Source organism: Spermophilus citellus (assembly GCF_964194105.1).
Source record: "Spermophilus citellus genome assembly, chromosome: 6".
Taxonomy (NCBI): domain Eukaryota; kingdom Metazoa; phylum Chordata; class Mammalia; order Rodentia; family Sciuridae; genus Spermophilus; species Spermophilus citellus.
In genome coordinates, this window is record NC_138187.1 from 113743823 (window position 1) to 113758338 (window position 14516).

Consider the following 14516-nt stretch of genomic DNA (forward strand, 5'->3'; position numbering starts at 1 on the left):
GTGTATCTTGCTTAATTTTCCATGCATTTCCTTTGCAGGGCAAAAGGACAAACTTACGTAAAACTGGCTCAGAGAGGATTGCTCATGGAATGAGGGTGAAATTCAACCCTCTTGCTTTACTCCTAGATTCATCTTTGGAGGGAGAGTTTGACCTTGTACAGAGAATTATTTATGAGGTATGGCTATAATTAGTAATTTCCTAAATGTGACTTGTTTTAAAGCTCAAAATAGAAAGCTACAATGGAGAAAATGTATTTTTAAATTTCCTTTTTGAGACTGGGGCTCTGGGGAAGAACTTTTGAGTATGCTCTAAAATAGCCTATTCTGTTTTAAAAGCATGACTAAAATTTGATAATGCAGAAGTTCAATTTTCACTTGTTTTCTCTAGGGTACTTTTTCTTTCTTGGGGAGATCATTATTCTCCTTTAAAATTGCTTATGTATGGATTTGTACTGTATGGTATTAAATTACTGATGTTCCTACTTTTCAGAAGCCTACTATTTAAAATATTTTTAGTTCACTTTTTTTTTTCTTTCCATAGCAAATGTAGCTTCTACTTAGAAACTAATTTGTGGTGGGAAGTTGGGACTATAAATAAACAAAAATGACTGTAAGGATATAGTTTCGGGAACTTCTTCAGTTTTTTAAAAAAACTTCATTTTATAGTGAGTGCTGTGCCTACTTATTGTGGCTATTCTTTTTTCTAGAATTGTTCTTAATACAGATTTCTTGGCTCCTGTAGGTTTTAATTAGGATTCTTAAAAAAATCCCATAGAAGTCTATTTCTGTTCTCTTGACCCTGAGGAGCCAGTTAGCGTGACAAGATATATTGGAGTGATGCTTCCCCCTCTTGTTGACGTTACAGGTTGATGACCCTAGCCTGCCCAATGATGAAGGCATCACAGCTCTCCACAATGCTGTATGTGCAGGCCACACAGAAATCGTTAAGTTCCTGGTACAGTTTGGTGTAAATGTAAATGCTGCTGATAGTGATGGATGGTATGATTTTTCCTTTAAACTCCAAACTACAGTTGGGGGTAAAAGCACTGTTTTAGTGCTGTTGGAAGGCAAAAATTACATTCCTCTATATTGTATAGCTGATTGTCATTTGCTGGAGAAATGTGCTATTTTTGAGGAATAAGCATGTCCTTATTAACAGTCATCTCATTCCAATAATGGAAGCAGATGGGGTTTTAAAAAGTTTAATAAATAATCAAGATAAGAAATATCACAAAAGATTTTAAGAGGTTATATCATCCCATATTTACTGTAGCATTTTAGTTTTAAAGACTTTTAATGTCAAAAACAAGTTATTATAAAAAAATTTATGGGGCTGGAGTAATTTATAGCTCAGTGGAAGAGTGCTTGCCTAGCATTTGTGAGGCACTGGGTTCAATTCTCAGCACAACATATAAATAAATAAAATAAAAGTCCAACAACAACTAATATGTGTGTGTGTGTATGTAATTTATACATGTGTGCTTATGGTATTAAGTATGCATGTATAAATTGCATGCAGAACATATATATAAATTTGAATTAGGTTCAGATCATTCCATTAAGAGATTTAAGTAACCATGTGTTCATTTATTATGATTGTCTTCCTCTTGTTAGACATTTAGATTGTTTTGCAATTTTTTTTTTGGTCATTAATGTTATAAATAATACTTGGAGAAGCATTTTGGTTGCATTTTAAAAGAATGATATATAAAAATATGTGCCCACTGTGGAAAATATACAAAATAGAGAAATGAGAAGAGGAAAATAAGCTGTCTGCACCTCTGCAGTCTGCAAATAAACACCATTAATATTTCAATATATTTCCTTTAAGCTTCTTTTGTTGTTGGTGATGGTGCTGGAGATTGAACCTGCAGCCTCATGCATCTTAAGCATACATTCTACCTACCTTGCCCAGCCCTCAAACTATTTTTTATATACTTTTTAAAAAATATAGTTAAGACCAGCCGGGCGTGGTGGTGCACACCTGTAATCACTGCAGCTTGGGAGGCTGAGGCAGGAAGATCGAAAGTTCAAGGCCAGCTTCAGGCCAGCCTCTGCAGTTTAGTGGGACTCTAAGCAATTTAGCAAGACCCTATCTAAATAAAATATAGAAAGGGCTGGGGATGTGGCTTAGTGGTTAAGTGCCCTTGGGTTCAATCCCCAGTACAAAAAAAGAAAGAAGTTGTTAAAATCATAACATGTATTTTTTATACATAATATTTTTGCCTAATGTTTTGGTTTAGTATTGTAGCTTAAGCAAAACAATTTTTTTACCATGTTATAATATCCCTTGTTTCCCAAATTTAGGGAGTTTAGATTACATATAATTTTTCATTATTAAAAAACCATGCAAGTGAAAAGTCTTGGTAACATTCACCAAATTGTTAATAGTATTCTGGAATGGGGGACAGAAAATATATATATATATTTTTTCTTTTTGAAAATGATATATCCTGGGCTGGGGCTGTAGCTCAGTGGCAGAGTGCTTGCCTGACACATGTGAAGCACTGGGTTTGATCCTCAGAATCACATAAGAATAAATAAATAAAGTAAAGATATTGTATCCATCTATAACTAAAAATATTAAAAGAGAGAGGGGGTGGTATCCCAGTAAAATAAAACAGAGGGGGGAGGTAAGGGTAAAGAAATTAAACCTTATGTACTTCAGGACCCAGTTAACATTCTCAAACCCAATTTCTGAGTTTGGTCAGTGGTACCAGCTCTTAAACCTTTAGTGCTAACTCAAGATAATTTATCATATTTCATAAAACATTTTGAGATGCTGGAAAAAATTCTCTTGAATGGTATTGATAAGTTCTTGTTAACCACTTACTTAAAATAGATTAAAATGTTTTATGGTCATTTTTGTAGTCTGAATTGAATTGACAAGTATTTTCAATTAAAATTTACTTGAGTTTTAAAAAATACTATAAAGGTAGCTTATATACAACTTGGTTCCTTCAAAATTGGCACATGTTTTGCATGAAGGCCTATAATTTAAGGATTGTTAAGGATTGGTAGGTCTTTTACTTTGACAGAAATAACCAGAGTTGGGGATCCAGACATGTAAGGAAATCATTTTATCTTGTTCTTGTTAGATTACTGTATGGAATGTTTTCTTGATTTTGTTCACTCTTTGCTTGGCTCCTAGCTTAGCTGTGGTTCATTAGTCTGGTGTTTTTCCTTTGTGGGTATAATTCTTTGATGAGTTCAGTCATCTGTGTTGAGCCACATCCCTAGGCCTATTTTGTATTTTATTTAGAGACAGGATCTCACTGAGTTGCTTAATGCCTCAGTTGTTGCTGAGGCTGGCTTATGAACTCATGATCCTCCTGCCTCAGGTTCCTGAGCTGTAGGGATTATAGGCATGTGCCACTATGCCCAGCTAAAAATCTTTTTTTTTTTTTTTTTTAATGGTGCTGGGGATTGAACCCAGGACCTTGTGTATGCTAGGCAAGCGCTCTACCAGCTGAGCTATATCTGCAGACCTTAAAACTGTTTCAGTTTTTCAGAAGAAAGGGTTTGGTAGATGAGAAACTCAAGAAATTTTCTTACAGGTGTCTTATCAGAGCAGGTGTCTTTCAAATTAGAAACATGTTTTTAGGCTGGGCATGGTGGTGCATCCCTATAATCACAGCGGCTTGGGAGGCTGAGACAGGAGAATTGCGAGTTCAAAGCCAGCCTCAGCAACTGCAAGGCACTAAGCAACTCAGTGAGACCCTGAATCTAAATAAAACACAAAATAGGACTAGGGATGTGGTTCAGTGGTTGAGTACCCCCGAGTTTAATCCCCAATACCAAAAAAAAAAAAAAAAAAAAAAAAAAAAAAGAGAGAAAAACACATATTTAGCCCTTGCTGTGTCTTATTCACAGGACTCCATTGCATTGTGCTGCCTCATGTAACAATGTCCAGGTGTGTAAGTTTTTGGTGGAGTCAGGAGCAGCTGTGTTCGCCATGACCTACAGTGACATGCAGACTGCCGCAGATAAGTGTGAGGAGATGGAGGAGGGCTACACACAGTGCTCTCAGTTTCTTTATGGTATGTAGCCAGTGGAATCAATGTGTTGATTACTGCATTTACTTACCTGTCTATCTCTGGGGTTTAATTCAATAAGTATTTTTATTTTAGGAAAGTCTCTTGTGTTTTACATTGTCTTGGGCGCTGAAAATAGAACAGACTGGGTCACAAATAATATAGCTTCTGTGTGTATTCCTGGAAACAACTATTGTCAGGGAAATCTTCAGCAACCGAAGACAGTGATGCAGCTTCTGATCTAGTGGTATTAAAGGGCTTTTGACCATCAAAAGACCCCCATTAAGGCTTTAACATTTACCAAGTGCTAGCATGTCTTTGCAAATAAGTGAACAGAACCTCATTCTTCCAAGATGATCATAAGAAAAACAGCATTGACACAAGATTCCAAATGACCCATGTTTTCCTGCAAATCAAACTTGTCATTAAATAAAATAAAGGCAACACATATTTTGGGGCTTTGTTTTGTTTTCTTGATTTTGAGTTTGAGTCTAATTGCTAACATCAGATCTGCACCTAGAGAAAAATGGACTTGAAGTTTTAGATGCATGCCATTTTTACTTACAAGGAAAATTTTTTACTTTACAAGGCTTCGTGGTTGAGGTTAATTTTTCTCTTTATGACTTAAGAGGAGGTGGAAGGGAGGGAAAACAGAAAAATAAAGAGTCTCAGGACTCCATACTATACAGACACTCAGAAGCAGCATTACCTGTTGATTGAGAGACCCATGAGTTTAAAGACATGTCTTTCATCTCTGCTTGATGACTTTCTCTTGGTGTTTTTGTCTATTTTCAGGCTTTCCATGAGAAGGAAAAGGGGTCAGTGAGAACCCTAGACCTTAATTGTTAGTTGTTTTCTCTCTCTCCTCTCCCCATTTCCTCTCTCCCTTTTCTGTACTGGAGATCCAACCCAGGGCCTCATTCATTCTTTCAAGTGCTGTATCAGTGAGCCACATCCCCAGCCCCTAAACTGTTAGGGTGTTTTTGGGGGTGTGTGTATATAGTAATGGGGATTGAACTCAAGGGTGCTATACCACTGAACTACATCCACAGCCCTTTATAGTTTTCATTTTGAGATAAGCATCTCCCTAAATTACTGAGGCTGGCCTCAAACTTGTGATCCTACTACCTCAGCCTCCCAAGTTACTGAGATTATAGGAGTGCATTATTGCACCTGCCTTAATTTTTATTATTGATACTCAGATTACTTTTTGTTTATGTTTTGAACTCTGAGCCATAGGATATTTTGATTTATTGACATTATTTTAAAATTCTTATAGTATCTTAACATGTATTTTGCTGTATTAATTTTATTGGCCATCAGGACTATATATGCTTTTTACAAACATTAGGGACATTTGGTCAGGGATTTTAAAAAACTTATTAAATATATCATGGATACCATGAGTGTTTAAGTCACTAATGGGTTGAACATAGTGGATAACTGTGTTCCTGACCTAGGAAAACAGAACATGAACACTTTCTGACATCATCTGGACTGCCTTGATGTGGCTCCCCGCACACCTGTGGTAAACACTCTGGAAGTTCAGCATTCCTTGTTTTTAAAAATAGTTATATATTTTTTGTGTGTGAAACCTATTAAGTATTGTTTTTAGTTTTGCCTATTCTTTTTTTAAAATTTAAAGTAAATTGTGTTGGTGATTCTCTAGGCTTCTTTTTTTTTTAAACATTTTATGTTTTTGAGATTCACTTGTATATTATGTTTATTTTCATTGTGTCATACTATTCTTTTTTATGACTAAATCTCAGCTTAACTTTCCATTCTACTTTTGAAGGACATGTGGGCTCCTTCCTTCATTTAAAAAAAATGTCTTTTTAAATTTGTTTATTTGTTTTGGTGCTCGGGATTGAACCCAGGGCCTTGTGCATGCTAAGCACAGCCCCTGTCACTGAAGTATACCCTCAGCTCCTTCCTTCCTATTTTCCATATTTGTTTTCTGGATTATATCTACAAATGGAACTAGCAGGTTACAGTGGCAAACATCTAGTAGAGGGTTCCTTTTGCCCCACATCTTATGACCCTTGGTGGATTTGGAATGGGATTTCATAGTGGCTTTAGTTTGCATTTCCAAAATTATCAATGATGTTGAGCTTGTTTTGAGGCCCCTCAAAAATTTTGTAAAAGGCTTAATTTGTAACTCTTAATCTCATAATAGCAAAGTAACGAGAAATTTTTTTCCATGAATGATTTCTTAGAAACTGGGACTTAGGCTGTTATGAGCATATTAAAATATCTGGAATTTCTCTCTTACCTCTTTGACCTCCCTGTCCCAAACAGTTTAAACACCTGACCAACTTTAAAACTTTGTGAGGTTATAGCTACATCAAGTTTTATTGTTCTGTTGTACTTTATATGTCTTATTTAAATAGGCAAAAGTTGGAAATTTACCTGTTCCTTTATATTGGCAAAGCCTTCTGTGGAAAGGAATAGTTTAATTTCTTGATTCATTTCTTCCCAGAAGAGAGATACTGTATTCTACGTCACATTAATTAGTAAGAAATATTAAGTTTGTAATTAGTAGTGCAGTGCTCACAATCTATTCAAAAGCAAGCAGATATTTTCCTGACTGTAAAAATAATAATTAAAATAATTAAATTAAAAAATAATAATTAACTGAATTGCTAAGAACCTTCTTTTTCAGTTTTCTTTCTTCTTTTTCTATTACCTACTGTTTGATAGTAATTATTAGTGTTGCCCTTTAGGATAGGAATATATAGGATAAATGGAGAAAGACAAAATTTAATTTGCAAATTGATTTTGAACTGGTAAAAAGTGGGGTGTTGAGGATTTTTCCCTCCCCAGTTTATGGAATTTCAACATCTTTTAGAATTCTGATTTTTGTTATTTTGGAGTTGACTGTAGACTTTTATGTCATGTCTGAAGTGCCACATTTCTGCTTTCTAATGTATTTAATAATGTATTTTCTTTTCCCATTTGGGAATTGATAAAGACCACCTTAATAAGCATTTCTGATCTTTTTCTCTGTCTGCTCTGTGTTTTAGGTAATGAAGAATGAAGTGATGTATTCATAGTTCCTTGGTCCTTACACTTAGAAATAGGTCAAAAGTTGACAAGCATATCATTTACTTTTTTAATAGCCTGGGCTCAAGCAATTCTTTTTTTAGTTCCTGGGCTGGCAAAAGTTTTTATTTTCTGAGTAAGACCGGTTTTGAGAGATACTTATAAGGTGCTAGGTTTTAAAGCTATTTTAGATACGAAAACTGATTATTTTTTTATCTTTTATATATGCCACTGGTCCATTCTTTGCCCTGACCTTGCAAAATTATTTATTAACTATTTAATGTAGTAGTTCTAACACTCCATCCTGTGCCTATTTCTTGCCATTTTGTTTCATTATAGAGAAACGTTCTTCAGAATGGTATACTCTGAGTGATATGTCCTTGCTGTGTCTTTCTGTCACAATCATAGGGGTTCAGGAGAAAATGGGCATAATGAATAAAGGAGTCATTTATGCACTTTGGGATTATGAACCTCAGAATGATGATGAACTGCCCATGAAAGAAGGAGACTGCATGACCATCATCCGCAGGGAGGACGAAGATGAAATTGAATGGTGGTGGGCACGCCTTAATGATAAGGAGGGATACGTTCCACGCAACTTGCTAGGAGTAAGTTATTCCAGTACTTCATGATGTTTTTATGTGTGTCATAGAGGGACTTTGTAAAAACTGTTATGGATACAGTGTGCCGTACCGCCCTTTGTTAATTACACGTGGAATTTTAAATTTCGGATAGTCTTATATTTTGACTTATAGCCACAGTTTTGATGATTTATTTATGCTCAGGAGCATATTTATAATTTTGCCAGAGAAAACAAGAATGATATACTTCAAAACTTTGCATTGATCTCTCATAGATTCAGGTATAGTCTCACATGGTTATATTTGCACAGGGTAAATGTGGGGTGTATGAAAGAAAAATGAGAAGGATAATTGAGAGATTGAATAAAGTTTAAAGGTAAAAATGCTTGAAAAATCTGCTTTTGATGAGAAAGTAGCAAAGACTTGAGGGAAGAAAGAGCGACTAGTGGTGAACAGCATATGGCATGTAGATCACCAGCCCTGGCTTCAACATCACCTCAGGTCTACCTGGAGCACTTATTATCTGGGTAACTGAGTGGTGGAAGGAAGGTCGGGATGCTGGAGAAGCTTACCTCCTAAGATTATTGTGAGGATCATGCAGGAGTCTAATATAGAGCAATGGGAGATACTGTTGTAGGCATTTTCATCAAGTGTCAGAGAAACATGGTCTCTACCTGCATTGAATCTCCTACTCTGGCATCCAGGCCATGAGCAGGATTCTGTCTCAAGTATTCTACAACTGGGATATTACTTTTGGTGAAGTTCCTTGAAATGACTCTGTTGCTGGGACCTGGCTCTTTGGATTCTGACCACTGTCCCTCTCCTGACTGTTCCTTCTCAGTGTTGCCTGTTTAATGTGCAATATAAATGACTTGATAGACCTGGACTGCTGCCTTCCCAGGGCTGCATTTACTATGAAATAAAATTTTGGTGGTTTAGGTGGCATTTATTTTTGTGATCATAATATGGATTATAAAGAATAATGAAAATAAAAAAAATTAGACTGTGGAGCTCTGTAAAAAAAAAAAAAAAAAGCTTTCAAATTACCAAAGGAAAGTAAAAATAGAAAGCTGTTCTCTTTCATATACTCACATTCGCTTCTATAAAGTCTTTAGCACCAGAGAAGTCCATCTCTTGCATGTGGCTACTTTTCCTAATAAAACATCAACAGTGAATATGCACAGTTTACATATTGTAGTTTCTTATCTGGGAAAAGTGCTACTTAGAACTAAGTGCTTATTAAACTTCTGTTTTAATATTCTTTCTTTTCTTTAAATTGACAAATAATTATATATATTTAATAACACGGTCTTTAAAAATATGTATACATTGTGGAATGGTTAAATCAAAATAGCATGCATTTTTTTACTTACCTCATGTCATTAGCGTTTTTGGTGTGTGTAGTGAGAATAAACCTTTATTTCTTTAAAAGCAGTTTTATCAGAAAGATCCTGTGTGTTGGAAGAATTTGTTACCAAGTATGAAGCAGTTGTTCAAAGACACTTTAAGTTGAGCCTTCTATACAGCTTCAGAAGGTTCTAAAATTAGCTGACCTGACTGAAGATTTTCATTTCAGTTCCAAATTTAGATACAAGTGTCCTCTGCACAATATTTTTAATGTATTTTAAAAAAGGAAAGTACGTAAAAGTTGACTTTTTAAATCAGAGACTCAGCCTGAGTCTAGAAAATTATGTTGATTGAATATCTTTTCCTAAAGAAGAATGATAATCCTTAAATAATAGTGACCCATCAGTTTTTCAGTTTGGGCTGGAAGTCTGAATCTCTTTAAGTAAACCTGTTTTTCTGTTGTTTCAGAGAGAAGGGTTTTTGTTGAGTTTGTTAGTTAAATCACTAGTTGAACTTGCTCTGGACTTCAAGACAGTACTTTGCAGCCTTTGCCTCTCAGCTTTTGTTTTGGAAAACACAAAAACCACACTCCACTTAGCCTTTCTTACATCTGTAGACTTTGTGGCATTTTGTTCTTGACAGTCTCAAGTTTCATCACACAATGTTATGTCCACTGTGAATCAAATTAAAAGAGATTTTAATCTCTCATCTTTCTTCCATAGTAATGAAAACTCTAAATGTTGGAGTATGTTGCATATTGCAAACTGTCATCAGCAGTTTGTCTTCCTGACTTCATTTACAGTTCAGTAAATTGCAGATTGAGTTAATGCCTAGAGCTGCTGAAGGTTTTTATTGCTTTGTGATATTGTCACAGTTGATGGACCCTTGTGACCTTTGATGTCTTACATGGAGTGGCTGATGAGAACATTGCTAAATGTGAACCTTGTGCACTTGGGTACCTCTGCTTAGTTTGATTTTTTTCCTGTCATATTTCTGCCCCTCTTCCCAGTGTTTCATGAAGTTTCACTCTGCTCTCATACCTATGTACAGTATGTAAATATTTTTTAAACTTTCTTACAGCTGTACCCGAGAATTAAACCAAGACAAAGGAGCTTGGCCTGAAACTTAACAGAATTTTAGTTAATGAAGAATTAGTCTTAATTATCACCAAGAAGAAATAATACAGCTGTTTTTGGCAGAAATTTTACAAGACTTATTTTAATGACAATGTAGCTTGAAAGCAATGAAGAATGTGCTCTGGAAGAAAATGAAGGATTGAAGAATTCACTGCTAGTGGGGGACACTCAGCATGAGGAAATGGAGCTTCTAAGTCAGCAGACCATACTGTGCTGGGCCCAGCTGTTCCACGGAACATTCAGGAAGACACAGTGACAATCTCGTTTTCTGCAAGAAAGAGGACCATTCCTTGAGCTTTTGTGAAATCGGCTTCCTGTCCAGTTTGGTGGGCATTTTTGGCACTGTTCTGTACCAGTCCTCCTGCCAGAAGGACCAGTGCCATCACGGCACCATCCCCAGTCCTCTAGCACCAGCAGGCCTCAGACTCGTGTGGGGGCTTGAATGTGCCGTACACTTGTATATTGTCAGCAAAGAACTGCTGGTTGTTTGTCAGTGAGCAATCACTATCATATATGAGTTCTTTTAGCATCTTAAGAATTATACATGGATTTTAAATATTGAAACTAAACTACACTACCTAATCTAAATTAGATTTAGAATCTTGTTTTTAGGCTGAATATTAATCTATATTTATTGTCTTTTGTACCTTGGAGTTGGTATAGACTTACCCATAGTATTTGTCAAGATCATAGCTAACTTTAAAAACATTGTAATAAAATTAAACTTTTTGACTCTAAGCTGTTTTACTGGTTTTCATTTTAGATGTCCTAAACAGCTTCGTCTAAAGGTCACAAATTATTGCAATATGTCTTACCCAAGTGAAAAAAGTTCTGTAATAAGACTTATCAGCCATGTGATTAATGTAAGAAGTATTTCTTTGCTTACAGAAAACTATTTTGCGTTTTGTGTTTGGATGGTCTTTGGTACAGAACTGAAATTTTTTAATGATCTTGATGATCATTGGGGATAAAAGCCTATGGCTACTTTTGACCTGGAGCCTCTGATATGCTGTGCCCTCATTTATTTCACTTTCTTTATAGAGTTATGTTTTATTACTATGTTACTAAATACATGAGTTGCTTGGAAATCATTTTACTTAGAGGAGATAAATATATAAATAAAATTTTTTTTGTGTGTGTGGTATGAGGATTAAACCTAGGGGTGCTCTACCACTTAGCTACATCCATGGCCATTTTTATTTTTTATTTTGAGACAGGGCCTCACCAAGTTGTTTAGGGCTTCACTAAGTTGCAAGACTGGCCGTGAACTTGTGAACTCCTGCCTCAGCCTCCCAAGTCTCTGGGATTACAGGCGTATGTTATTATACCCAACTGGATCTATAATTAAAGAGTTAAGACACAAATGAAAAACCATGGTCATTTTTCTTAATACTTTTTTATGAATAGCTAACTACTAACAAGGAATAGATGAAAGCCATACACACACATCCTTCAGAGAAATGAAGAAAAAAATAACAACATGAACTAAACTTCCAAAATATACATGGTAGGCAAAATTTCTAAAAATGCCTCCCCTCCCCTAGCATCATAGTCCCCTGGTAATTCAACCCAATACCAGTGTAGGTACTGTTGTGAGGGACTTTTCAGATTTAAATAAGTTCATCAATCAGCTAACTTTAAAATAGGGTGATTAGCCAGGTAAATTATCCAATGGGCAGTGTAATCATATGAGCCATCAGAAGTAGGAGAGGAAGCCAGGAGTCGCAAGGGTCTCCCAAGAAGAGACCCTTCTCTTCAAAGGGATCATGAGTTAGGGAATGTGGAAAGTCAGTCCTTTAGCCACATGGAATTGGACTCTGCCAACTTGCATAGGCCTGCCAGGAAATGAATCCATCCCTCCAGAAGGAAAGTGTTGATGGGACTGGGGTTGAACTTCTGATCTACAGAACTGTGCATTATTATGTATTTTTAAAACAATTTGTATTAAATGCTGTTATAGCAATAGGAAATAAATTCAACATGCATTCTAGAACTGGGCTGCTGGACTTCTTAACTAATCCATTAAATGACCGTGCCCAGGACACTTGATCATCCTGTGCCTTATTTTCCTGATAGACATAATGGAGTTTAATGCCATTGCCTTTGATTGTCACTGACATGAGTCTGAGGAGATCCCTTCGAGGAGGCAGTGGGACCTCGATTCAACCGAGACAGGTTCCTGACAGCTGCTGAAAAGAATTTCAGGATGTATCAAAAGCAAGGCACAAGCAAAAATTTATTAAAGGAGAGCAGAGGTATCACACTCTAAAAGCAGGGCACAGGTGCCTCATACCTCTTGAGACAAGTCACCTGCCCAGGGTTGAGCTCTTGACAATATATATGATTTTCCTGGGAAGAAATGTACAGGTTCTCAGGCAAGCTTTTGTGAAAGTCAGATCTCATGTCAACCATTTATTATTTGGAGTTCAGAGTGTTTCCTTTTGGTTGAACAATCTAACTATAAATCAGTTGTGGGTACATTGTGTTTGAATCTTGTGACATTTGTGTTTTGTCCTACTTGATCTGATACAGATATACACTGGAGCTTTTATTCATCTAATGAAAAAGTATCCTTATTGAAGCTTATAGAAATATATCAAAGTATAGGGCTGGGATTGTGGCTCAGCGGTAGAGCACTTGCCTAGCATGTGAGAGACCCTGGGTTTGATCCTCAGCACCACATAAAAATAAATAAGTAAAGGTATTGTGTCCAACTACAACTAAGAAATATTTTCTTAAAAAAGATATCAAAGTATAGAGAAAATATAGAAAAGTTATAAAGGGGGGAAGGCCACTTTAGAGGCACTATTACACTTGAATGTGTTTCTTTGTAGTCTTGTCTATGAATTTTTTTTCTCTTGAATTATGGAGAGCATACTGTTAAGCAGTTATGTCTTGTTTTATGCTTGACATTGGATAAGTATCAACAGAGTTTTTAATGACTACTTAATACTCTATTGTGTAATTTATTTAATTATTTATCTGATGAACACGTGTCAATGCTTTCCAGATATATTATAATGTATACTATTATACATTAATAGTACACATATATATTATAGTCTTTACTATAATAACATATTTTTATGATAGTGGAATTTTTAGATTTTTGCAAATGGTGAGGAGTAAACCAACTGGAGAGTGGACCATGCCTTGGGTGGGGGGGAGATATATAAACTTCAGATTATGCTTAGGTCCTAAAGGCCTTGGAGCCATTGAGGAATTTTGCTTAGGGGCAGTGAAAGATGGCCTGGGGTTGTCACAGGAAAGGAGTCATCAGAATTAGCCAGAGAAGCAGACGTTAAGAAAACCTGGAGAATACGGATTCTCTATACAGGGAATAAAGAATGGAGTTAAAAGCAGCAGAAAGGCCCAGAGAGATGGGGGACTGGTAGGTGTTTGTAGTATTTGACATTAGGAAGTAAATGGTCAGAATTATACTCCATGTGTGTATAATATGTCAAAATATACTTTACTGTCTTATTTATCTAAAATGAACACATTTTTTTAAAAGAAAAAAAAAGTAGATTTAAAAAGTGAAAGGCTATTTAGCCACATTGTACCAAGTGAAGGGATCAATGAGAAACAACTAGAGAACTAGGTCTAGTATGGGCAGCCACTCAGGATGCTTGTTTGAAGGAAAGATGGAGGGGTGGGAGTAGGCTATGTCCTTTGGGATGTGGAAAGCACATAGGTTCATTTACTGTAGGAAAAGAAACTGAAGACAGGGCGTGAGTATAGTTGATGGAGGGGCTGAGGTGGGCCTGGTATTGCAATTCATGAGGGTTTAATTCAGGGTGAGTTTGTACAGGGTCAGAAAGGGAAGGTTTACTTTGTTTATAATTTCCCCCCCTGTAAAATAGACAAAATTGACAAATCTTAGGTGTGAAAACTCAGGATGCTTGGTCATTTTGCCCCCATTTTTAGTCTTTTCTAAATTGACTATGATAAGCACATGCCCTATTTCTTTTTTAAACCTTATCTCTTATTGCAACTAAAATGGTAAAGTCCACTGGGTCAGCTCTCCAGATGAAAGTCCAGCAAGAGGGGTGTGTTCTCCATCACAGTCCAGGTTTGGTATAGCCTCTGCTGATTGGTGGGGGCCTGCCCTCTGCCCCACTCTGTACCTAATCAGAAGACCCCTCCCCTATCATTTGTCCTGAAAACTGTGCTGCTAAACAGAAAAACTACATACCCTGGTGTATTTTGATTATACCCACGTTTTCTAATCCCCAAGTGGCCAGCAAGATCCATTCGGCAAGTAGGAAGAACTTCAGTGCATTGGAGTTGAGTTTGGGAAATCTATTGACTCACCTTTTCAGGAAGTATTAGATGGCATTTGCCTATTGAGTCATTGCACATCTTTCCCAAGGATC

At 36.3% G+C, this 14516-nt stretch overlaps 1 protein-coding gene across 1 annotated transcript in view; it reads left to right on the plus strand.

The window, feature by feature from the left end:
- The window catches only part of TP53BP2 (tumor protein p53 binding protein 2), a 62896-nt gene extending 52018 nt beyond the window's left edge, over positions 1–10878 (plus strand). The window contains exons 14-18 of the mRNA XM_081300197.1: positions 39–176; positions 866–999; positions 3874–4040; positions 7485–7684; positions 10085–10878. Coding sequence (XP_081156323.1) covers positions 39–176; positions 866–999; positions 3874–4040; positions 7485–7684; positions 10085–10126 — 681 coding nt within the window. The 3' untranslated portion in view covers positions 10127–10878. The remainder of the gene's footprint in view (positions 1–38; positions 177–865; positions 1000–3873; positions 4041–7484; positions 7685–10084) is intronic.
- The last annotated feature ends 3638 nt before the right edge of the window (positions 10879–14516 follow it).